Raw genomic sequence first — 23785 nt, 5'->3', positions numbered from 1 at the left:
GATGACCTTGAAAGTTATGACCTTGAATGTTAATTCTCATGAACGAGAGAAGAGTTTGAGATAGCGGCGGTTGGAAGAAACCGCACCATTACTGAAACTGACGGAGCCGCAAACTGCTTTCGACAGACACATTATGGAAGAAATCTGAAGATTTTGTTCTTCTTTAGTCAGAAATTTGTCTCCAAGCCAAGACGATATCGTCAGAACTTTTGCAAGAATTTCTTTTTGCAAGTTTGGCGTTAGTTGATTTTGATGGACGAAAAGATTTTTTGTTCTTTTGAATTTTCAATAGGATGTTCAGTAAATTTGATAATAACTTTTAGCTAAATTGCTACCAAGAATCAAGTTTTGCTTCCAAGCTTTTAACTCTCCACCAGAGCCCTTCGATGGCCGCGACATAAAATTGCTCGTCCTAATTACCAGCAGAAGCTGTTTTCAAAGCTGTTTTTCAATACATGATTTTGACATGAGTACGTTTAATTGTTCCGACCATTTAGAAAATGGGGAGAAACTTTGTATTCGGGTGTGTTTTAATTTTTCTTTCTTTTTTTTGTTCTGACCATTGAAAATGGGGAGGAAATTTGTATACAGGTGTGCTTTATTTTTTAAATTTTTGGTTTTCCACGAAAAATCAGGTACCACAAATAATCATGGGACTGGGTTGTGTGAAGAATCATATTAAAGCCCTTTCAGTTGTGATTCGAACGACATTGGAAAATTTGTGAAAATTTTTCATTGAAAATTGAAAAAGTTTCCAGAGTTGAGAAAAACTAGTTGGAAATTTAGGATTTTTGGTCTTATTTCGAATGAAAAAAGGCAAGAGAGCAGGCTTGCAATATCTTATTTATGCTCAATTTAAGTCGCAAAAGCTTAGTTTTAGTCGAACCAAGTTAGTTTTTGAATTTTTCAGCGATGTTTTGCAAATCAAACATTTTTTTTGTTTTTCTAGACTTTTTTTCGTTTTTGCAGGCAGTGTTCAACAAATAAATGTTTTCCAATTGGCCCATTTTATTATGACTGTCGAATATATTTAAGTTCTCTTTTTGCGTTCAGACTTTTTTATCACACTAAGCAGAAAAAGTTACACTAACTTAAACAAATTATGTGTATTTTTCAAGAGTATGGTCGGAACATATCGTGCTATTTGCACAGTAACGGGCTATTCTTGTTAAAATTTTTTGTAATGAGTTAAATCAGAAAATGCTTTCTGCAATTTTATCAAATGCTGCCCCACATGCTTTTGGTTTAAAAACGCGAAATGTGGAAAAAGTTTTAACTCCCAATAGAATCATTGAGACATTTTTTGAGACTTTTTGCCGGCAAGGTGCTTATAAACTTTTGGTCCCAATTTGTGCTCTTTTTCTTTTGCCCACCTGCAAATTTTGCTAAATTCAATTTTTGTTGTTATTATCCAACTTTCATGAAAATTGGCATGCGGACTAATTAGGCTATGACACACATATTTGATCGGTATACATATTTTTGTATAATCACTCGTTAAACCAGAAAATCTATGCTCCTGCGAGGTGGGGAAAAGGAAAAAGAATTCCAATCTGCTTTTATTAGGGCTATGAAAGTCTGAATGTAAGCCACACCCACGACCTCGACCCTCAAGGAGTCGGTCCTCTCTCTACCCAAAACATCCCTCTTTGGTTTTTTTACGATACCTATTTTTGGCAAAACGATCATAAATTTTTTCTAAAAGCACCTTTGTTGTCAGGATATAGTACTTTTACGAGAGGAGCGCGCGCCAAATAAACCTAAAATTCTGGCAAACATCTTCCGAAACGAGCAATTTTTGGTCATGAGTTTCCAACAATGTTTATAGAGTGTTTTGGGAAACATGAAAATTTTCGCCTTAAACTTTTAGTTTTCTAATAGTTAAATGAGGCGCGACTACTTTTGTGGTATTTTCTCGACATGTGGAGGCTTATTTTCAAAAAAATCATAAGAAAATTTTAACGACGTTTTTTTAAATCTAGCAAAAAAATTTTCCGAGTTCCACAAACATTATAGACCCTAAATTGCCAAAAACTCATGTGTCGTTTTTTCAAAGTTTTCAGGAAAACATCTTCAGTTGTGCAGCCTGTATATACATAATATCAGCAAAAAATTGGGTATAATTTTAACACCACATGCGCCTTCAGAAACATTGTAGGTTCGGTCAGCCAACAATCGATTCCGAAAAATAATAACAATGATGTACTATTTGAGTAGTCAAAATTCCAATCACCAACCCCTAAATCTACTGATTTTGATAATAAGGAGCTAACTCAGTAAGTGGTTCAACTCAAAGTTTTTTTTCTTTTTCTTAATGGCTATTGGACTCGAAACTACTTAGAAACAAAAAAGAAACGTAAACGTTTTTCGTAAATTATTGGAACTTCCATTATTATTATTGGAAATTATTGGAAATCGTAGATAAGTTCCATGAGCGTTCATTTTCCAGACAGAAAATTCGATTTAGTTTTTCAAATTAATTATTTTAAATATCAAGATTTTAGTCTCTTTCAATAACTCTCAGGTTAAATTTTTGTAGTTAAACTTTTTATTATTTATAAGGTTTAATAAATTATTATTCAAAATGCAGACAGATCAGCAAATGCAAGACAACTCTATCGACAATATGAATCAAAAGTTACACCACGGGCTATCATAATCCATCTCAAAAAAAATTCAATGAAAAATTATGCGTAAAAAGTTGAGGTGAGAAAGTTGTACGTTTTGTTACATATGAAAAAATGCGCAAAAGTTGTACTTAATAAATTCGTTTTTTTGAGGAGCTCTAGTCAAATTGTTCACTTTTGTCATGATTGATACAGCTTTGAAGTAGTTTTATTCCGGGCTGAGTTGAGTAGGAATTATGGCGTAGCGTTAATTTTTTCCGGTCAATTTCGACAACCTCAAAAGAACACCGTGGTTAAAATAAGAAAAATTATAAAACCCTTTGCAGCTGTAACTTGGACTTTTAAAAAAACTTTCAATTTTTCCATATTTTTTATAAATTGAATAGTCAAAATAGTCATTACACTTTGAAAAACAAACAGAAAATGTTTTTTTTTTGTTTTTTGAAAAATCCCAGACAAAGGTTTTTGCGCGTGGTATCAAGTGCGAGTTTTACTCTAGACTTGTAAGCTAGTTTGATTTATGATGTCCATTTTTTAATATACCAAAAAAAAAATTTTTCAATCTCTCTAGAAACTCCGCAAAAACCGTCAATTTTATTTATCGGTTGAAAAAATATCTGAATCATTGATTGTCACCATAGAGCTGAGAGAGTGTTGTCTGTGATGGAAGATTGAAACAAACTAGTTGCGTGTTTTGTCTGTTTCAATATGATCAATGAACGTTAAGTTTCGATGCAACATAAGTCCACTGCGTTCTTAGCTCAACTGAACTTCAATGATTCTAGCTTTTGTAATTATTTACGCTTTCTTTTTTTGCAATTGATGATTTGATGATAATTATTTGTATTTTGAATTGATTTTGATTATTGAGTTTTTCTCTCAGTCTTTTTTTACGTAATTTGTGGGTCGTTTCTGAGTCTAATAGTTTTTAATCGTTTTTTTTTTCAAAAAGATTAGTGCGCTATCCTAAGTATAAGCCACATTCACACTATAGTTATATCTGTAATTCAATCCGTTTTGGTTTTACTTCGCTCTCTCAAATTTCTGTCTGTGATCTTTGTATTCATAATTGTGGATGGCTTTGCCAGTTGAAGTACTTTCGTCAAATTCGTGAGAGAAGACTTCTCCTGCTCTTTTGAGGTCATGACAATTGCTGCATTCGGGGGTCCATTTGTTCACTGCGTAACTCTGTCCCCACCTGATAACAAAAGTGGTGCTAGCAAACAATAACCCCAAGCAGCGATCTTCAAAGTTTCCGACAAAAAAAACATAGAAAAAGGTTTAACTGTTTTCGCAGAAACAAACAACCACTACATTGCTAACATTCTGAAGTCCAACAATAAACAGAACAAAAAAACAAGAGGCTATTTGCAACTTTAAAAAGGTATTCAAATCTGATCACTTGCTGTCACTGATATTTTTTATTATGCCTGATTGCACTAGCAAGATTCGTCTCAAATGGAATTTAGAAAACATTATTTCAGCAAGTTCGAAGAAACTGACTAAACAAGCGTATAAGCCTATAAATTCTGACTTCTTGAATATTTTGATCAATAGGCTGTCATCTTCTGAGCCGGCCTTCTCAGTCGCATCGTGTATCATGAGCAGGGCCCCATATAGCATATTCCCAGTCACATATCGTCCATTTCTCTTGCCCATGAAGAATGCAGTGCCAATTGCGTCAAAGAAGCGGGACATTACTAAATGCACAAAGAAAAAGCACTAAAAATCAGAATTAGAGGATGATATTCAAAATTCCAATAAATAGATTGTATAATAATTGTAAATAGTAAATCGTTTCCATATCAGAAACGAGGATAGCAGGTTCCTGTGCAAGTAGCACAGAAGGTTCCAGTCAAAGTCCTAAAAAACACAACAAAAAGTTTTTTTCAATTTAGTTTTTATGCATGTTATCATAAAAGAATCTCAACAAAAAAACTAGAGCTTAGGCATATTGACAGTTATAGTAAAATAGGCAAATTAGCAAATAAGTAAATTAGGTAAAATAAGCTTTTTTTCGAATTTTTGACGTTTTTGTTTCCAGAAAGGCGCTAAAACAAACTATTTTTAGTCGAGTAAAACTGTTTTTTACCGCTTAAATTAAGAAGTTGTAAGCTTTTAAACTATCGAAAAAACTATTAAAGCCTGCTCGCTCACCTGAAATTAGACAAAAAATCTAAAATTTCAAACCGTTTTCTCTCGACACTGGGAAAGCTTTTTTGGGAATTTTTCTGATGTCATTCGAATACCGACGAAAAGGGCTCTAAATGATATATTACTCAACTTTCTCCGAAGAATATTTGTAGTAGCTGATTTTGAGTGGGAAAATAAATAAAACACAGCCGAATTCAAAGTTCCTCCCCATTTTTTAAAGACTCGGAACAATTATTGAACAGACAATTGTAAATTTACATAACTCTGATATGTAAGGACATTAAAAGGCCAGATAGGTCGAGTCAATGGATGCCTCAATTAGGCAGTGCAATTTGAGACAGTCTAGGTATTAAAAAGTTTAAGCAAAAAGGTACTATTAGTTGCCCGCATCCTACAGCCCAGTTTTTAGATTAAAAAAGCACCTATCAATTCTTTATTCATTGTGATGCTTAAATTGCAAAGTTAACTAAAGCGGCTAAAAATTAGGCTAACACGCAAAAATTGCATCAGCAAAACTTGAAAAAAATTGCATAAGATTAAATATTTGATTTTCTAATCCGTATACCTATTCTTTTACCGAACACTTATGCAATATTAGGCTAAAACGCAAAAAGTGCATCAGCAAAACTTGAAAAAAATTGCATAAGATTAAATATTTGATTTTCTAATCCGTATACGTATTCTTTTACCGAACACCTATGCATATGCAGTTTTTTTCTCAATGGCCAGTTTTACGATGTGAAGATTGAAAAACAATTGAGTTCAGAACACAGTTTGTTCACCACCCTGGCTATGGTCTTATAAGTAGAATTAAAGGTAGAACATTGTAAACCAAATAAGGAGAAAAAACCTTTTTTGGTTCAGTCTATGATCAATGTCAGTTTATTCATGAATTTGACTGAGTCATTCTTGACGTAGTGCTGCAAAGTTACATCAATGTAACATTGTTCAATGATCATTACATACTTCCTGTTAGCAAAACATGGGTGTGAGAAATTACAAATCAACAAGACTGCTAGTATATCAGGGCAAAGCCCTGAATTTTCCGACTGTCCCTTAATTCATATCGAATAGTTTTTGGAAAAAAATATTAAAAACCTATAAACTTTGAACAACAACAAAGTGTGAAGTGTTCATTCGTACAAAATTAATACGATCAATTAGCTAGCCGCAATTCAATTTGAAACAATTTTGTTGTGCCGGATAATCCGCCACCCTTAAATAATTTGCGTTACAATCTCAGCAATATAGATAAATTCTTCAAAGCGCGCATTTTTTAGTCCAGAACATGGCCAGTTTGGCAATTTTCAAACCCCCAAAACTTAAAAAAAGCAATTGGAGGTAAAATATCTTTTTAAGTTTGAACTCAGGAAGTCGATATCTTCAAAAAGGTATAAAAATTTTGTTGAAAACTTTTAATTCGACCGGCAAAAATTGACCGATTAAAAAAACCACACTGAGCATAAATATTTTGTTTTCTTCAAAAGTCGGAACAATGAAAGGTATCAATATTAACAATAGTTTTCCAAAAAATCTGCGCAAGAATCAAAGTCATCTAAACAGTCTAAAATGTGTTCTTTTTCTCTGAATTTCTGGTTTTCTCTGCATAAAATTGTACAAAAACTCCATCGAAGTGCCACTTTTTCTCCAAAGTGCAGTTTGTCTCTACCACAAAGTACACCGTTATCTTAATGCTCTAGTTATGAGCAATAAAAACAAACAACATTTTGTATCGGATAAAAGATCTGTCAAGTTATAGTGTTCCTGCCACATATCCGAGCAAATAAACTTTGCGTAAAATGGGCAAAATATTGGTATTTTCTCTTGAAAAATTAGAAAAGTCAGAATTTGATTGATGTATCGCCCCGCTTCAGGTTTCAATGATGCATGTTTTTATGATAAAAATCTGTTTCAGGTGACAACTGAACATGAATTCAAGTAGACTTTTTGTTTAAAAAAGCTGATTTCAATCATTTCATATTCTTATGCCAAAATCAAAATGTCAAAATTTGCATAAGTATATGGTAATGCTTAGTGTCTAATCAAGACTTTCTGGAAACACTGCAAGTTTCGCAAAAAAGGCTACAAAAAAAGTTTAAACAAAAAAGTTCAACAAACTTTTTCACCGCTGTTTTTTTTTCGCTCCGCTGATAGAATCAAACTAGAAAAGCTTAGAAAAAAGACCGAACCATTTGAGAAAATTGAGAGAAAGTTTTAAGTGCGTTTTCTATTTATTTAATCTTCAAAAGACTTCCGAATTTTTTCATATTGTTCAAAGCAAAAGACGAAAACAACACACATTGCAAAAAAACACAAAAAATTCAATTTACGAAAAATAAAATTAATTGCTCGGCCATTACCATAAAAAAACTCACACACGGCTTCATTTTTTTTTAATCTACTCATTGCAAAAGAATTCTAAAAAACAATTCTGACACTAAATGATTGTCAAAACAATTATTTCAAAACAAATCTGATTCGCTTAGACTAGAAATAACACAGGTTTTTTATATGTTTCCGAGCTGTATTTGAAAATTAAAGCGCTAGTGAGCAATGTATTTCTGTGTTTTTGTCATTGAAACAAGTTAACTAGAAATCAAAAATTATGTTTTGGCAAAAAAAACTTTTTCTAATGTGCTTGTTTTCTACATGGTTTTTATGTCACTCAAGCAACAGCGTATATTGCATGTCGAAGTTTATTTACATCTCGATACTTCGTTTCCTGATTTGTGTCACAATTTCTCTCGATGCAGTAGATAGCTGTTGTTTATCTACTACAAGGTCTATGCATATAATAGTTTAAACTTTTCAATTTTTTTATTTTACATAAACAACTCTTTCTGAAGAACGAGAGGGTAAATAGCAATGATGAGGTTGTAAATTGATTAATCAGCCGCCTGATTCAATTCAACAAAGACTGGCGTATATATTTCATTTGAACGGGTAACTTGTGGTAATTTGATAGAATTAACAGCATTTTAAGCAGCTTCCAAAATATTCTCATTCTAAGGTTGCTACAACTTTGTGAGTCTTTCGATACTAGTTTAGATAAATTTTGATTGATAAAAATTTGATTGCACTACCCCACTGAATTTTTTAAAATGCGAAAATTGCAATACAACGTTTTAGAGGTCTTGTATAGTAATATTAGCATCATATACTTGCTGCAGATAGTCCAGTCTACTCTCGAATCAATTTTGATCATAGCTTGTTTTTCCTCCTAGAAAAAATATGTCGAATAACACTATCTTGTTGTAATAGTTAGAGGAGGTGAAACAGTGTTCCCCTCTTTAAAGATTAATAAGTTTATAAGTTTTTAAAAACTTATTGTTTCTAATAGCCATCTAGTCATCCGACGGAAAATCTAGTTTTAATAAGTCTTATCTCTATCTGGCTGAGAGGCCAGATATTGAAAAACTAAAGAACTGCGAGAAGTTTGAGTTCATTCAATCTAACCTCTCACGAACAATTTCAGTTCTCTGGCCTGATACCTGTAGGAATCATTCTAAATTCTAGAAACAACTTCAATTTTTACCAATTTGGTACAGTTTACTAACGCCTGAAAAACACTTGGGCTATATGGAAACGAGAGCATAAATTTCCTTGTGATATCTGAATCTTGTCTACTCCTTGTCTACTCACCTGTCGTGAGTGATACTCCGAGATAGATTGCGGTTGAATTCAGAGTCCGCTCTCCTCCAGGTTGACCTTGAGTCATCCTATTATTATAACCGGAACACGTCCAGAAGTCATGGCCTAAAATGGAGCAAAATATGACAGTTCAATTTGCGGATACAATAGAGCTTCCGAGGTCGAAATTAATACCCTTTTAGTCTCATATTTTAATATGACGCCTACTAATGAACCACAACCTTGAAACAAAATAAAGTAATATAATTTTTAGCAAATGCGACACAATTTAGTCGTTATTCAATTCAGTGATTAAAAACTAGATCTATTTGAAGACTCTATATTCTATCGGTACAAAATGTCGACAGACGTTGCGTGCATAAAAACTTAGTCTCAAAGACTTAACTTGTGGCTCTGCAATTTCAACCAGGCTAGTCGGCCTGCAAAGCCGAAACATAAATGATCACGTTACTTTAAAAATGTAGTATAAATAATGAGCTTTATCTCGTTAAAATCAATCTGATCAAACTACACTCCCCAGTTTGCTTCAAAATTGGATGAGTTTTGTGACTCAGCTTTATTCTTGGGCCCGAGTCGAGATTTTTCACCTAATTTGAAGCAAGATATGAGCGGTTTGAGCGGTTTTTTTAGACAATTACGCTCAAAATCTTGCTTCGAAATGAGCTTCTTATCTAAAAAACGGTACTTCAATTCTGTGTGGGGATTCCTCCCGCTCTTCTACCGTGTTGTCTCCCGGGTTGACCAAAACTTCTTATCATACAATTTCCATATATGCAAAACTTCTTGCCAAACAGTTCCATACAATTCCATACGTACTGAAAAGTGTATGAAATCTCTATGATAAGCATTTTTCCATATATGGAAATTGTAGGATAAGCATTTTTTTTTCATTTTTTAAGCTCACACATCTTGTTTGTTTTTCCGTAATCTTTTTGCTGAATCCTTGAATTAATTGATTCTGAATATCGTCTACTTGTTTTGTTATTTTCTCGTCTGCTTTCCTCTCCTCCATTACATCCTTTCCGGTGTTTTTATAATATTGGCTGTGCCGGTGGCTCCTGCATCTCTTTTTTTTTAAAAAAAGCGGTACAATTTGGTGTCGCGTGCTCACTATTATGCGACAAAGCCACTTTGTCTAATTGGTCTAGTTCCCCTTAGTTTTGGGCTTTTGTGTGAAAGCAAACCGACTATTTTTTCTGTATTCAGTGGAATATAGGTAAGGAAGTTTCTGTCCAGTGTTTTATATTTTGGCTGGTACGTTGTTACTTCTCTAATGCTTTGCTGCAAACTAAATTATTTTCTTAGAGATGCTAAGATGTTGTATTTTCATTTCTTTTTAGTTTGTTGTCTGAAGTTTCTTTCTTGCCCTAAAAAATTAATTTTGCTTTTGCTGTTCTGATGGGTCCATATCAATAAATTAAGGTAGATTAAGACCATTTATCCACGGGGAAAGGACCAACATAAGAGCTGTACAGATTATCACGGCGAACCGCTGTTGTGCCCCTGTTTAAGAACTACATGCAACTAATTTTTTTGGTTATTTTTCTGGGCTGGGTAATGTTGTTTCACCCTCAAGCAACGAGCACGGATCATGGTGGGCCTCGAACATGCGACCTTTCGGCTCTTTTCCAGTTTCCCACCCCCCTCGTAAAATTACAAAACAAAGCTGTGCATAAATTGTTCACACGGCATTTTGCATGTAAGAAATGTTGTAGAAATTTGTTCACCTGTTCACGCTGACACGTTTTATTGCAGTTTATAATATCAAAAATCATTTTAAATAGACTTTCATCTAATGGATTTCAGACAAAAATCAAAGGGGGGGAACTGGAAAAGAGCCAACCTTTCGATTGCGAGGCGGAGACGTAACCACTTCACCACCGCTCACCGTACCAATATTGATGAGTACTGGGAAGCTTAAGATGAGTCAATGAATTTGCGGGGCGTCTTTCCATGTAGATTTTACCCATTTGAAGTTTTGTTCCTTCGAGCGAAATCATCCGAAAAACTTGAACGAGATCTGTAACGTCCGGTTCTAAATTGTATGATTTCTTCCGGGAGTACACTTTCAAAACGCCCAACCATATTGCCTTTGGAGTGTCAACCGAAACAATGTGGTTTTATAAACAAACAACTAGGGACAAATAGTAACTCAACTATGGTATTTCATAGCTAAATAAAAAAAAACAATTGGTATATTAAATAGCAATTCTTTTGAATCATTTTTTTTTCAAAAACAGTTAATGCTGATGACACATACATACACCACGAAAACGAAAATAGAAATAAAAAACAGCATTGTTCAATTTCCGTTGCATCGCAAGAAAAAAATTATCGTTGCTGTAGAAAAGTTACTGTTAATCAAATCTCCAGGGCCTATGGGAACACACGTTTTCTACCTCCATTTGGTCAAACTTGCAACTGGAACGCAACAAAAAAAAACTTTAAAAACCATAATGCAAACCAATTTCTATCATTCCATAAAGAAGCATTTATATCATTCGATTTCAAAGAAAAATGGCATCAAACTAGAAACCGTGTTGGGTGACAAACACGCCACAGAACTATTTGAACGCTTGTTTTGAAACAAATTGTGGAAACACAAACTTCGTTGCTGAACTTTTTTTAAATTCAGATTTCAGGAGAACAACTCTGCAACAGATGCACTTATCGATTTTACCGAAAAGATTTATGAAAACATGGTTTCTTGATCTTGTCGAAACTTTCAAGACAATTTATCATGATTTTATTTTAAAAAAACTGAAATGTATGATTTTTGAAGAAAGCATCAAATCTCATGAAGAACTTGTTAAGAGATTCTAAACAACGGGTAAAATTAAATACTTAAAATCTGACTGTATAATACGAATTCAGGGCGTTCCATGAGGTACTTTTTGAAACCTTTAAGCTTCCTTTTTCTTTTTCTAAGTAAAAAATGTAAAAACAAAGTCAACAGAAACATGAATTAAGACGATTTGTTGGCAATAAAAGCATCTTATGTGCAGGAAACTGATCAATAATTAAAAGATTATCAATGGTTGAAACAATAGAAAATTTATTTGCCTATTTTAAATAAGTCCAATTTGTCTTTGAGTTTCATTAAAATGAAGATATTGCTTAGCAAAGAAATTTTAGAAAGAGTTCTTCACAAAAAAGAGTTATTTCCGTATAAAAAATCATTCAAGGAAAATCGGAGTGTTAGAAAACAAAAATCTTACTTTTCCAGTTAAGTTAACTATGTTTACACAAAAAGATTACTGCAACTAAATCAATATGCTGTTTGAGCCATGTGGTACACTAAAAACAAGAGTTATCTTTTTCCAATATTTAGTTTAGTCTCAAAAAATTTTCGCTAGCATTTTTTCAAACTCTACTCATGTTCCAAGTTAACAGACTGAACAGACCAATTTCCTGGGGAATCAAAATGTGCTATGACAATCAAATTTTTGCATCAATTATGATCATGCACGAGATCTACTTCTCAAGTTTAAAATTTTAGCAGCCGAAACTTTCTTCACCCAAGATAGCTTGACTAAAGTTTTGGATGTGAAACAGAAGGTTGAGACAAACAAACCTTAATAAGATTATATCTAAAACAGAGAATCTGTGAAACTAAACCAATGCACAGAAAATATGAATAATTTGGGGAACAAGTCTGTAACAAATAAAAACGGTAATTACTGGCACACAATAACCGTGAAGCTGAGAAGCGTTAAATAAAAACCAAAAAAGAATTTTTTTAAAAAAATTTCTTAGACACACAAAAAAACTCCTAGTGATAGATCTATTATTATTTTCGAAATTTTTTTCACTAACAATAGTTTTGATTTTATTTCTTCAAAATAGAATTGTTAATTTAAAAGCCAGTGAAGTTTTGTACTAATTACAATATTTTTCATTAGAGTAGGTAGCATTCTGTATGTTCAACCAAACTCGTCGTAATTGCTGGCTGTTATTACCGGGCTGAAATGGTTTCTCCAGTGTTCGTCAATTAGAATTACTTTTGATTCCAACAATTGGTTACAAAAATGATTATTAAAATCTGTCAATTCATCGGAGTATTTTGAGTTGCACAGTTTTTGATTTTCTGGATGCGTTTATTGTGTTTAAATGCCCTAACGGTCTTTAAATACTGTTATTGTTTTTCCGTAAGGATAAAGGTTGGAGTGATTTACCAGCTCAACTATTACTAATACCCGCATTTAATAAAAAAGAAAACATATTGAATATTATGGATTTTCGTGGTCTAAAGTGTTGTAAATATAATCGATTCCAATGTTACGTTCAGACAACAAAATTGGACTAAAAATGGATTTAAATGTATTTTTTTCTTGCCAAAACAAAATGCATTATAATTCATTTGGAATCCATTATAATGGTTTTTATAACAAGTAGGAAATCACATTACAGTGGATTTTTTTCCACTTTATTTATGTTTCGCGCGTCGTGGAAACTTTTGCAAGAACTTCTGCACTTATCAAATGAGTTATGCGGAAAGTTTGCAAAGCGAGTAATCCATTCCTAAACCTAAACCGAAGTTGCAAAATGATTCTGTTAAGCTCTCTCCCCCCTAACATTTGCCATTTGCACCTTTGCTCTCCGTCAACCCCCCTAACGTTTGCGCCTTTGCTCCCCTCCCAATGGAAAGGGGATTAGTCCACCTCCAACTTTACCCCCACCCCAAAGTTTCTAATAATTTAACAAAATTGTTGAAAGGAACAAAATTCAGTTTTTGAGTAACATAAAAAAGTAACAAAAATATCAAAGTTGGGCGAAAATAAAATTAAATTGAACTACAAGTAACCAACATAACCAACTTAAGTTTAAAACGTAGAAAAGACTTTATGTGTGTTGAAATTCGCATGTCAGTAAAATGGAGAAAAAATCGATTATAATCTACTTTTATTGTCAGTGTCCGCAAAATTGAAAAAAAAATCGATTATAATGCATGATAAAAGGATTTTGTTGCCTCAAAAGTAATAATATTATATTCCATTTTTAAATGATTATCATCGATTTGTTTACACTTTTGTAGACACTGACAAGGAAACTCAATTAAAATCCATTTTTATTCATGGAGCTTCAATGCTGGTACATCCAATTTGGTTGTTAAGTACATTTCCTCATAGGTGTTTAGAAATTTTGTTGGCTATAAATTGATACTCAAGTGTCGAAATATTAAATTTATAATGCTGCTCTCAGTCCTACCGTTGATGCGTTGCATTCACTTTCAGTTGAAAATTTTGGTCGAAAGACTTATTCTCTGCAAATTTGGCCACTAGTTTTATCATTTTCCTGATTGCTACACAGTTATTCATGTTTTCAAACTTGTTTTTCTCATTATTTTCAGTGAGGGTCTAAAAAACATGGCTTCTAGCGCCAGGTTTGGGTTGTATTTGGTCTAATAGGGTATACGATTCTGAAATTTTTTATCTGACTTTCGATTGCTAATGTTTGTAGGTTTTCTACTAATGCCAATTTTTTTATTAGAGGAGTTGTTACCTCTGCGTTCATAATTAATCCCAGCGACCTGAATTCCTTGCAATCCAACTTGCATTTTGAAAATGATTTTATTAAGTTTCAATTGTTTATTTTCCTTAGGACATTCTACTCCTGTTTCCTATGTGGAACCAGTTTAAAACAAGTATTTATTTCATACCTTGTTATTTCTTACTGTAAAATATCCATGACTAAAACTCACGATAAATTGTAAAGCTGAACTTATATCTGTTTCAGTCAGAGAAATAATAAGGATTGATTGAAATCAGTGAACTTCTTCTCTCCTCTAACTTCGCAATAAACCAGTATATCTCTAGATCAATTGAGACTAGGAAATGTAAGAGTAAGATTAAGATTCATTTTGGTCTAAGAAGTTGCACGAATCTATCCAGCCGAAAATAGATAGCGTGACGAACAGACGTTGTACATCCGATAAATTGTAAAGCTGAACTTATTTCTGTTTCAGTCAGAGAAATAATAAGGATTGATTGAAATCAGTGAACTTCTTCTCTCCTCTGACTTCGCAATAAACCAGTATATCTCTAGATCAATTGAGACTAGGAAATGTAAGAGTAAGATTAAGATTCATTTTGGTCTAAGAAGTTGCACGAATCTATCCAGCCGAAAATAGATAGCGTGACAAACAGACGTTGTACATCCGAAATTACTCTATGAGCTGGCTTGTCAGCCATGAGTGGTTGGCGTATAATAGAAACAAAAAGGGGACCCCTCGGAAAAATTTGGCAAGTAGAATTGAAGGGGAGAGATCTTACACCAACCCTCCCCCCTCGAGTCAAATAACTCCTATGACAATCTAGCTCGACTTCAATTTTCACCATATATACGAATAAACATATAACCTGGTTGGAAGAATTCATGAGTTTTCGGATTGACGTACAGTTCGCACTCCGTCCAGCCCAGTATCTCTGTCAAAAACGGCATCTCTGTCAATTTTCTTGAATCTAACTTTACTTGACTCGTTTTGAATCTTTCTGCGACATAGTCCACTGCCTGCGCCTTTGTGTTGAAAAAATGATGAATCACGTGGTTTTTTAGTCCATAACCCTCCGCACTCTTGACTTCCAAAAGCACAACTACGTCCTCTAATTCACTTGCTTTTTGAACTAAACTTGCTATCTGCATTTCTCTACACGAGGTTCGGTGTGATTTCCAGTCGGCCTTTTGATGCTCGTTGGAACAGTAAAACACGGCGTAACATCCACCACAAGCTTTTAAGTTTAGTTTCAGGTCGCACGTTTGGCATGACTTTTCAAACATGCTAACTTTTGGCTCTGGAACCTCACCCATTTTGAGTCAATGAGAACCTTTTTGTTAAAACAATTTAACTCGTGTTTTGCTCATAAGAAGAATGTGTCAAACTAGTCGCCAAATGAATGAAGCTTATGAAAGTAAACTAAGTCTGCAGTCTACGAAGTATAATTTTAAAAAAATTAAAGAAAAACTAAGAACGAAATTTTCAGAAACTGAAATTCAGATGCGTGACTGAGCAAATATTTACATGAGCATTGAGTTGCAGTTTAGTATTCAGTAACGGTATAACGGGTGGCCAGTCAATAAGCAGAATGGACTAAGAGCAGAATTGGTCCAAGAGCAGAAAAATAGAACAAGATCAACATCAGCGAATCGGTAAATTAATTATCAGAAACGTCAATATAAGCAAAGCAACGAACATTTTATGCATAATTTGAGCAATTTAATCAAAAATTTTTCAAAAAAATTTATAATCAAAAAACTTAATGAAATTAGTCAATTCATGCAGAATTTATTCGTTTTCTTGGTATTTTTTGAAAATTCCAATAATTGTTTTATCAATTAGCCCGTATAAACCAATATAAGTCAATATTTTTCTGTTTTTCTGCTCTTGGACCCATTCTGCACTTGGACCATTCTGCTTATTGCTCCGCCTCCAGGCGAAAGGTATGCGGCCATTAAAAAGACAGGCCACCGGCAAATTAGACGACAATAGTTTTGATGGGACTTAAACACGACGCTACACGCAATTCTCCACGTTGTATTTCTGAGAAATTTCAACCACTTAAAATCAAACTGCTTGTTTTGGGTCTAGGACAACAAGCCGACGGGACTTCTGGCCGAAATTCAAACTTTACAAGCACCTCAAATCACTATTTTTTTTCATCTGTAAAACGTTGCTTTTCAAAATTGTAGGCAAGTTTAGTACATAATAAGCTTTGTTCATGACAATGAATTACTTTTGATTGGCATACGTTAAAAATATTAGCCGGCAGGGGTTGGTAAAAGTCAATTGGTAGACAAAAAGTCAATTACTTGAAAAGATTGTCAGTTAATTGAATTGTTTGCTCAAGCTTTGTCAATTATCAATTAATTACAATTAATTAAGTCTCATTCATAGCTTTAGCAACTTCAGTTTTCGACCAAACGCTATTCCAAACTCCCGATTTTGGCGTTGTTTCAGTAAAATAACGAGTGCAAGTTTCGCGTTGACTAACCATGTCTGTTCTCAACTCAAGCAACGAAGGAAAGTGACACACTCAATCTGAAAAGCAAACACTGACTCAATTAGCTTTCAACTTCGCAAGCTGTTGCTACGAAATCAATAAAAGTTTTACATTCCAAAGACAAAATCATATAAATTTCAAAGTTTGCAAACCTTCAATTAATTGCAATTAATTGGCGGATTTTGTCAATAGTCAAAAATTGGAAAAACAAAAAAGTCAATTAATTGCATCCAATTAATTGCAATTAATTGCTCACCAATTGACTTTTACCAAGCCTTGTTAGCCGGTTATTGAAATGCATAGCTTACAAACAAAAAAATTGCCTGCAGCCATTTTTTTATTTTTCAACTTTCCTTCACATCATTCGGAGGCTTGACTTTTTTGAAAACGCCAATAAATACTGTAGAAAGATCATGAAATTGTTAAATTCTTCCAAAAATTTTTCAAATTAATCATATTTCTTGACTTAATGAGAAAGCTTTCCATTAAGGGACTCCATAAAATGAAGTCCCTTATTTTACAATTCGGCTTCAAGTCCCGTCGGCTTGATGTCCGGCACCCGCTTATTTTACATGAAATGAATAGGTGAATTCACATAGGTACCAATGGTGGCCCGCCAATAAGCAGAATGGTCTAAGAGCAGAATGGGTTCCAGGGCAGAAAAACAGAAAAATCAATTTTCAACAGCTTAGCGGCAAATAAAGTATAAGAATTGACAATATTACTTAAGTTACCAATATTGTATGCATAATTTGAGTAATTTAACACATTCAAAAAAAGTATTCAATCAAAAACATAATAAAATTATTCAATTAATTCATAATTTATTCATTTTATAATTGTTTTTATCAGTTAGCCCTTATAGACCAATAAAAGTTGACATTTTTTTTGGTTTTTCTGTACTTGGACCCATTCTGCTTATTGCTCTGCCTCCGGTATAACGGTATTCAGTTTAGTATTCAGCAAGCCGCTTTTCACAATTGGTATATAGCTTAACACAGTATGAACGTATCCTTTCTTTTTATGTATCCTTGCTTTGGCATAACTTTTCAGTTGTGAGTCATAACTTTGTAGTCGCTTTCGTGATATGCAGTTTTGATCATGGGCCTATTTCATGATGAAGTCGGAAAAATGGAAAAATCGTGATTTTTTGTACAATTGAGATCAGCGAAACTGAAAGGGCGATCTCGAAAAGTTGATTTGCAAAATGATTTATTTAGTTCTTTCTCCCTTTGACTTTTGGACTTTGATCAATCTGAACTTTTCATTTCCTTTTGTTGTAAATTACGGTGTGGATTTGCTGTTTCGCATTTTCGAATCGGTTTTTTGCTCTTCTTTTTTTTGTGCAAAGTCAGCAAATTGAAGGCTTTCTTTTATATTTGGTTTCCTGGTCAAGTTTAGTTGAATGTCTTAACTTCCTACATGATTTGCGATGATTTGCACCTTTTTCTTATTGGATTATTTTTCTTTTGCAAGATTTCCCAGATTCAAAGTTTTCTTGCCAAATCCTTCATTCAAATTTAATTTTGATTTTCTAATAACTGCCTCTAACTTGATTTGATTGTTTTTATTGATTTCCTCTAATATGGTTTCGTTCTTTCTAATGTTCTCGTGCAGCCTGGTACTGGTTCTCGCGATGGCTTTTGCTCATTTTAATAGCATCTAAATAGATGTCCAATATGGGCTCGTTAAAAGTAATTTGATATACACGCTCGAAACTTTTGGTGACAACCCAGGTTGACTTCCAGACAAAAAAAATGCTTATCATAAAAATCCATACAAAACAAAATGCTTATCATACAATTCCGGGTTCTATAGAAAAAGTTATTATCATAGGATTTCCACTCGTGAAAATTCTATAATAAGCATTTTTTTCATTGAAATTATTAAATGGGAGTTCAAAACCAATGCAAAAACTAGAATGGCAGCAGAACCATCAACTTTAGTTGTGCTCAGAGACAGAAAAAAGGCAGATAAATTGGTGTGTTAACTCCGTCTGTCTCTGAGCACAAACGAAGTTGATGGTTCTTCTGCCATTTCAAGTTCTAGTTTTTGCATTGGTTAAGAACTCCCATTTAATAATTTCAAATACTCTTCGGAGTTTTCATTAAGGTTTCCGAAATCAAAAAATGTGTCAACTGTTCTAGAAAATTCATGTTGATTGTTACGCTAGATGTAACGCTTGCACTTGTATTTTGATTCCGACTAAAACTTGATTCCGCTAAAATAAATTGCTTTCTTTTTAAAGTTTGTTGGCACTCTCGTGGTCAGTTCATTTCTAGCTTTAGAATTACAAACCAAGGTAATTGAATTGTTTGCTCAAGCTTTGTCAGTTATCAATTAATTGCAATTAATTAAGTCTCATTCATAGCTTTAGCAACTTCAGTTTTCGACCAAACGCTATTCCAAACTCCCGATTTTGGCGTTGTTTCAGTAAAATAACGAGTGCAAGTTTCGCGTTGACTAACCATGTCTGTTCTCAACTCAAGCAACGAAGGAAAGTGACACACTCAATCTGAAAAGCAAGCACTGACTCAATTAGCTTTCAACTTCGCAAGCTGTTGCTACGAAATCAATAAAAGTTTTACATTCCAAAGACAAAATCATATAAATTTCAAAGTTTGCAAACCTTCAATTAATTGCAATTAATTGGCGGATTTTGTCAATAGTCAAAAATTGGAAAAACAAAAAAGTCAATTAATTGCATCCAATTAATTGCAATTAATTGCTCACCAATTGACTTTTACCAAGCTAGATGTAACGCTTGCACTTGTATTTTGATTCCGACTAAAACTTGATTCCGCTAAAATAAATTGCTTTCTTTTTAAAGTTTGTTGGCACTCTCGTGGTCAGTTCATTTCTAGCTTTAGAATTACAAACCAAATTTGTTTTCGATTGGTGCATATTGGTACAAGCCATTAGAAATCAAAATTATAAGCGATGAAAACATGTTTCGAGCGACTTTGCATTGATATGATTGAAACCAACGAAGAATAGAGAGAGTAAAAACAAACTCCTGCCTACCTTAATTATTTTTGTTCAAACAAAAAAAACATTAATTTTTTGCTGTTTTTCTTCCACATTTAATACTCGTCGTTGCAAGTGAACTGGAATGGTCGTTTTATGAGGTGTATCAAAGCAAAATTCGTTTCTTTTCGTTTGATAGTCACCTATAAAGTAGTCAGTATGAGTTTTTATTGAAGCAAAAAATTTGCTACCCTCGTAGGCTAGGGTAGTCGGGTAGTAAGACTTTCCGACTACGGAGTTTAAAATAAAGTTGTTAAAGGTTTCTGATATTTCGTAACCAAAAATTGTGTCACTTGTTCTGGAAATTTCATCTTGATTGTTACGCTAGATGTAACGCTGACACTTGTATTTTGATTCCGACTAAAACTTGATTTCGCTAAAAAAAAAATTTGCTGACTTTTCAAAATTTGTTGGCACTCTGAATTAAAGCATTTCGCGGTCAGTTCATTTCTAGATTTAGAATCACAAACAAGTTTGTTTTCGATTAGTGTATATTGGTACAGGCCATTAGAAATCAAAATATTAATCATTCAAAACATTTTTGAGCGCCTTTGCATTGATATGACCAACGGAGATTAGAGAGAGTAAAAAAACTCCTGCCTACCGTAACACACAAACTTACTTCTGCCTTTTGTCTGCCTCTGAGCACAACTGAGGTTGGTGGTGGTTCTGCTGCCCTTTCAAATTCTAGTTTTTGCATTGGTTATGAACTCCCATTTAATAATTTCACATGCTCTTGAGATTTTGCTGTCGGTCGTGATATGTAACATTCGCCCAAATACTATACAGCGACGGAGCGTAGAAAAAGTACCTATTAACGACTGGCAGGCGTCAGTTACCTTAATCCTACTCGTTTTTCACCATCTCGACCTGACCAGTTGATTTTCTGGTCTGTTTAGGGCTAAGTAAAAGTTACTATTTTTAGGCCATCAGTCAAACGACTTTTAATCAGCTTTCGTTTACATGCGAATACAACCACATAGCTGAGTCTCGGAGCCTCAGACTACGTGATTGCTATTAAAAACACGGCTCGAATACCCTATTTTAATATGTTTTTGGTGACAGCTCTATATTAAATCCATTCGAGATGGATTGACCCTTTCCTCTTCCTAGCTACTCATATTCTGAAATATCAAATAATACGGGTGTCAAAGTTCTATGGCATCAGAGTAGCTAAAAAGTTAGTTTACTACAGTCTTTCACCATATAACAGTCTCTGGTGGACCAAGCCTCCGCTTCCGTGTTCTCCTCGAGATAACGTTGTTATCACTCCCAATTCGTGGCACGGGAGGGTACTGCTCTCCACCACCGAAGCCTCCTTTCCACTATCTTGCTTCACTAAGGATCTTATCGTGCGTGACTGTCACAATAAGAGGCTTCGTTTTTCCTTGTTCTCGTGTGACTGTTTTACCCTAGATTTTCTGTTGTTCTGTTTTTTTTCAATTTTTTTGGTCAAAATGGCCGTTTTTCGTATTTCTGAGAAATACTCGCTGGTTAATCGAAATTTTGAAAAATCGAAACTTCCAGAATATTTCGACCCTCCTTTCAAGCACTTTAGGCTTTTTCTCTCTAATTCGTGCTTCGTCGGAAGGTTGCGCTGTGCCAATCTGGCAGAATGGCACATACTCCCCGGACAGTCCCCATGAATGTCCATATTGATCGCATAACACCGGGTGATCGTCAAGTAGTTGTCCAGTTCTCTATAATCAATCTTACAAATCACATTAGAAAATGAAATTTATCTACTCCACCTCAACTCACTACGTGTCACAAATGGCATCATACTACATCTCACTGCCTTTCAACATTTTCACAAAATTTGCACCATGAGGAGTGTCCTAGATAAAATTTCCTTTCTGACTACTTACGTCATCTTGCCATAAAACTTCTTTTCGCTCTTGCTGATTAAAAAGTTGGGACAGGCACGGCCACGCACCCGTTAAAATTAACTTAACGTCACTCACGAAGTATAATTAGTTATCTATGCAGTCCTCTTTGATATTAAAACTAAGAAACTCTCTGGCTAGGAAAGTCAATGAGTTACTCACCCTCTTCGAGCGAGTTTACCCAAACTTACCAGGTCGCCACACAGTGAACACGTGTCTTACACAGATTAAAAACATCAGTCGTGTTTAAATAGGTAAATATACTCACCTATGTGCTATATATATATACATAAGTAGCATAACTAAAATTTTCTTTCAATAATTTCAACAATTGCAACAACTTTCAAAGTTTGGTCTGACCAAACTAAATCAAAACTAAAAATTTATCAGTTTCAATAATCAAACTTGGTTGATTAGTTTAAGTTTTAACACACAAAGACAATCAAGTTTTTCTCCTTCTCTCGCTCTCTTGTTTACGTCTTCACTTCTCCTTTTGTTTCCATCATCCTTGTTTCATTGCTTCTTCATCCTGATCTTCAGTTTCACTGTCCTCTAGAACCTTTTCCAAGATGTCCATGGAGTTGCGGGCTGTCCCCCAACTCTCGTGTTCCGAGAGCCTCGGTTTGGAACAAGGTAGCAAGTCCACATTCACCTTTTGCTCCCGGTTCCTGCAAAAGCTGTTGTGAAGACACAGGCTCACATTCCGTTCTAGGTCAGCTCGTAAGACCTCTCTCTTTTCATTTTCAGTTACACAAGGTGCTCCAGCTACTCGCTTCACCGCCGTGGTAACAGCGTTTCGGTGCGTTAAAAACGCTCTTTTATAGGCTCCCGGTCCTATGTCAAGCTGAAAAGACTGATAGGCTTCCGTGTTCCTAGATATATGACGCTTCGCGCGTTCATACATCCATGATGTCATCACAGCACGGAACCAAGGCATCAATCTTTGACTTGACCATACTCTTTCAATGGCTTTGGGTATTTTCAGAATCTTGCAGGTGGTTCTGAAAAGATCTAAGTTGCGGTTCATTTTTACGTTGCTTAGATGGTCAGGAGTCGGCACGGCTGTTTCCTGCTCACTTGTGCCCGCGTTGGCTTCTAACCACCTCACCGCCAGCATGGCACTCACCACCACGATCGACACTTGTTGATTTTGATCGGGTAACCCCGTGGAGTACAACTCCTCCACGTCCCACACTAATACTAGATTACCGCGTTTGGGGTACCACAACGTCTGCGCCAGGCAGTGGCAAGGATACTCCCCATGGGACATTAGTATGTTCCTTTGGGTGCGATACCCTGAGGCTCGCAGCAACGGTTCCACTTCCATCATTATTCTATGCACCTCGTCCTTTTCTTCTATGGTGGGGAATTCAGTGAGTAACGCTCCACTCGCCTTCTGCTTCTGGAATTCACTCACATAACCCTCGTTCAATCTCATGAACTCTTCACCCACTACGTCTTGCAACTCGCCTTCAGATCTCTTCGGGACGGCCCGAATGATTTTCGCCAACAAATCATATGACCTCTCCGACATTCTGGTCAGCCTCACGCACTTGCTGAGTCCTCGCATCCATCACCACCATGTGCGTAGGGTATCTACTATTGCAATATGGTGCAGAGCTCGAACCCACCAGATATTTCGAGCCAGTAGGTCTATGATAGGCCTCACTATCCTTCAAATTCATTTCATTTTCCAGAGCCTCTCGCCAGCCTCCGATCTTCTGCTCTATCTGTAGTGCTCCGGGGAATATTTCCACACTGAGGGACGTCACTAGCTCATGGGCATGCTCTAGGTGTTCCAGCGATTCTATCGAGCTCGTCATGCTGCAAAATCCCAAGGCAGTGATCAAGTTTACTTCCGTTACCCCATGACAGTCCGCGATCAACTCCATTCCACTCTTATCTGACATGCTCAACCTTCCAAACATTTGTGCCAATTGGCGATGCCTCTCGCTCAGCGTAATCAAGCAATGTTCCGAGTTGCATACATGTCCGTCCATTCCACTATTGTGAGCTAGACAGGTGCCCTGTCTCAGCCAGTCACTCGATGTACTTCCCCCGGATGGTTCCGTGGATGGGTTGTTTTTCTGCTTCGTCACTTTCATGGCCAGCAGATGGTGTATCATGGCCAGATCGTGCAAACTCGCGTCATCATCCGAGTCCAACGTAATATCCGCCGTCATATCCCAGATTAAACCGACGTTTGGATGTGGACATCAAGAAGGCTTCATGAGTTCCCACATGGTTACTAAGCTGGTTTTCAAGGGACCGTCCCAAGAACCACAATCAAAACTCACTTGCACCTTCAGCTCGGGAACCGAGGGTTCGACCACTCGTTCCTCCAAAACAATACCCAGCTTTAGTTGTTCTACCATCAACATGCCAGTTTCCTTGACTCGCTCTACCCAGAAATCAAGTACTATGACTTGCTCATAGTCGAAGT

The 23785-nt window shown here is 35.2% G+C and overlaps 1 protein-coding gene across 1 annotated transcript; it reads right to left on the bottom strand.

The window, feature by feature from the left end:
• Nucleotides 1-3622: 3622 nt before the first annotated feature.
• Nucleotides 3623-15955, bottom strand: LOC134851797 (uncharacterized). Its single transcript, XM_063868029.1, has 5 exons — nt 15898-15955; nt 14792-15434; nt 8424-8537; nt 4162-4327; nt 3623-3825 (listed from the first exon to the last, which is right to left on the bottom strand). The coding sequence occupies exons 2-5, from the start codon at nt 15237-15239 to the stop codon at nt 3651-3653; spliced, it is 903 nt and encodes a 300-aa protein (XP_063724099.1). The 5' UTR covers nt 15240-15434; nt 15898-15955; the 3' UTR covers nt 3623-3650.
• Between the last annotated feature and the right edge of the window lie 7830 nt (nt 15956-23785).

The sequence above is a fragment of the Symsagittifera roscoffensis genome, chromosome 7 (assembly GCF_963678635.1).
Source record: "Symsagittifera roscoffensis chromosome 7, txSymRosc1.1, whole genome shotgun sequence".
Taxonomy (NCBI): Eukaryota; Metazoa; Xenacoelomorpha; order Acoela; family Convolutidae; genus Symsagittifera; species Symsagittifera roscoffensis.
This window is presented reverse-complemented; position numbering and strand designations above follow the sequence as displayed.

What these genes read in the sequence shown, in the direction of transcription:
- LOC134851797 (XM_063868029.1), bottom strand. Translation starts at nt 15,239, where the DNA reads ATGGGTGAGGTTCCAGAGCCAAAAGTTAGCATGTTTGAAAAGTCATGC. An exon ending in TCATGAATTCTTCCAACCAG is followed by an intron (nt 8,538 to 14,791) that starts GTTATATGTTTA and finishes GCTCCATTTTAG; the next exon opens with GCCATGACTTCTGGACGTGT. An exon ending in TTGATCAAAATATTCAAGAA is followed by an intron (nt 3,826 to 4,161) that starts GTCAGAATTTAT and finishes TTTTGTTATCAG; the next exon opens with GTGGGGACAGAGTTACGCAG.